At 27.4% G+C, this 2,092-nt stretch overlaps 1 protein-coding gene across 1 annotated transcript; it reads right to left on the bottom strand.

Moving 5' to 3' along the window:
* Nucleotides 1-541: 541 nt before the first annotated feature.
* On the bottom strand, nt 542-1,806 carry MS3_00011125 (uncharacterized protein; the record flags this gene model as incomplete). The annotated part of the gene is made up of 1 exon (XM_051219537.1): nt 542-1,806. Exon 1 carries the CDS (start codon nt 1,748-1,750, stop codon nt 542-544), a length of 1,209 nt encoding a protein of 402 aa, XP_051064860.1. The 5' UTR covers nt 1,751-1,806.
* Nucleotides 1,807-2,092: the final 286 nt, after the last annotated feature.

The following is a 2,092-nucleotide window of genomic DNA, read 5'->3' as shown; positions in this document are numbered from 1 at the left end:
AAAAACCTGGAAGCACTGTAGGTGGTTTTGTCATATTGTGGTACTTCTCAGTAGTGCGCATCTACGATCACGCCCGCGGGATTCGAACTAAGGGCCTTCTTACAATAACACTATTTGATGCCGGCTCAGTGGTCTAGTAGGTTAAGTGTTTGCGCACGAGACTGAAGGCGCTGAGTGGGAATCTCACAAGCGGAAGATTGGATGCGCACTGTTGAGGAGTCCCAGAATTGGACGAAACGACCAGGTTCTCAATAGTGGTCTAACATCAATCGATTCATGATCTCAATTAATTACTAAACTGTCATATATCAACTAACAAATCATAAGTAATAACAATCCATACATTACCTTTAATAAATATGGATAGAAAACAGATAAGATTATGGCATCACCAGCAGATAATACACAAGGTTTTGTTATTTTACTAATTTTATATAACCATAATAAATGTGTATTCATTAAACATAATAATGATGTAATAATACTGAATAATACTAAACCACCTATTCGACTTAAACCGCATTCATTCCAATGACATAAATCATTTAATAATATTTTGATAATCATGATTATTAGTAGTATTACTACATTCTTTGAATGATGTCACATAGTCATTGTTTCTATTCAATATTGGACATTGTTTATTAGATGTTTGTTTTAATCCATATAGAATACAATCAAAATAAAATTTCTTTTTCAAATATAATAGAAATGAATGAAAACAAGATCTTTTTGATGATGAATGATATTGATCAGGATCATTGATATCATATGATGTTACATCATCATCATCATTATTGTTATTATAGATTATTTTAGGGATGATTAATTGATTTTTGATTGATTGATTAAGAGTATATTGATTACAATATTGATGAGTTAATTGATTGAATCGATTTTGATTGATTATTAATTCATCATTATCATAATGATTAAGATGATGATGATTATAGAATATGGTCATTGTATAATAATGATTTCGATGACGATATTCACCAATAGTTCGATCACATAACATTAAACTTATTAACCATGTTGGTATATATCTTAATATATTTTTGAAATAAGTTAATATACGACAATAATTATCATGACTATGGATACTAATATGTATATTGAAATATTGTGATGTCATCATCAGCATCATCATCATCAAACCAAATATTAATAATAACCATAAGAAACCAATAATACAATACCATAATGATAATGGCCATGTTGCTGGGAAATAATTTTCTCTCATAGATTGACATCTCATTATGATCATAATCTTTTGATTAGATTTATTTGATAATTTACATAGATGATAAATACCTGTTATAGATATTAGAAGACTTAAACAATTCATGAATAATAATAATAATAGGTAATAAATATTTTTTTGTAATTCAATAGATACTTTCTCTTGCCATGAATTATAATGCATTAATGTAAATACATTTGTAAACCATGTTGATCTACCTAAATTACACCATGTATATAAAGATTGTAATTGTGTTGATGTATATAAATTACTAGTTTGATTTATAGTTGCTATGGTGATAGAATGATTTAATAAAATCAATTGTTGTTGTATGAGATCATTTAAATCTAAACATTGATGCATAGTTTTCCAAAATAATGTCAAATTTCTATTCAGTAAGTCATTTAATTTTAAATCAGAATAATTATTACTATGATATATAAAAGAGATATGATCATTGAATAAACGTTTAGCTTGATAGATTGCATCTAAATTAAGGGAACTCATAGTATTATGTTATGCCTTAGTAACTAATGTATTACTATCACTATCATTATTAACCATTCCAAAACAGGGAGATATCTTGACAGCTTTATATATATATATATAGGTGAAATTTTATTGGCTGCTGTGATTGGCTAATTATGATTGACCAATCATATATGTGGAAAATATATTAACCAATCACAATACAAGGAATGCAACAGATTATCTAACCAAAATAAAATATACGAATGACTCAAGTCACAAGAAACTTGGTCGACATTTAACCAAGATTTCGATATATTGAGTTTCAGGAATTTTCTTATTTTTAAGAATGAATTAGCTAAAACATACTGTGATCATAGA

This window comes from Schistosoma haematobium, chromosome 5, assembly GCF_000699445.3.
Source record: "Schistosoma haematobium chromosome 5, whole genome shotgun sequence".
Classification (NCBI taxonomy): Eukaryota; Metazoa; Platyhelminthes; class Trematoda; order Strigeidida; family Schistosomatidae; genus Schistosoma; species Schistosoma haematobium.
This window is presented reverse-complemented; position numbering and strand designations above follow the sequence as displayed.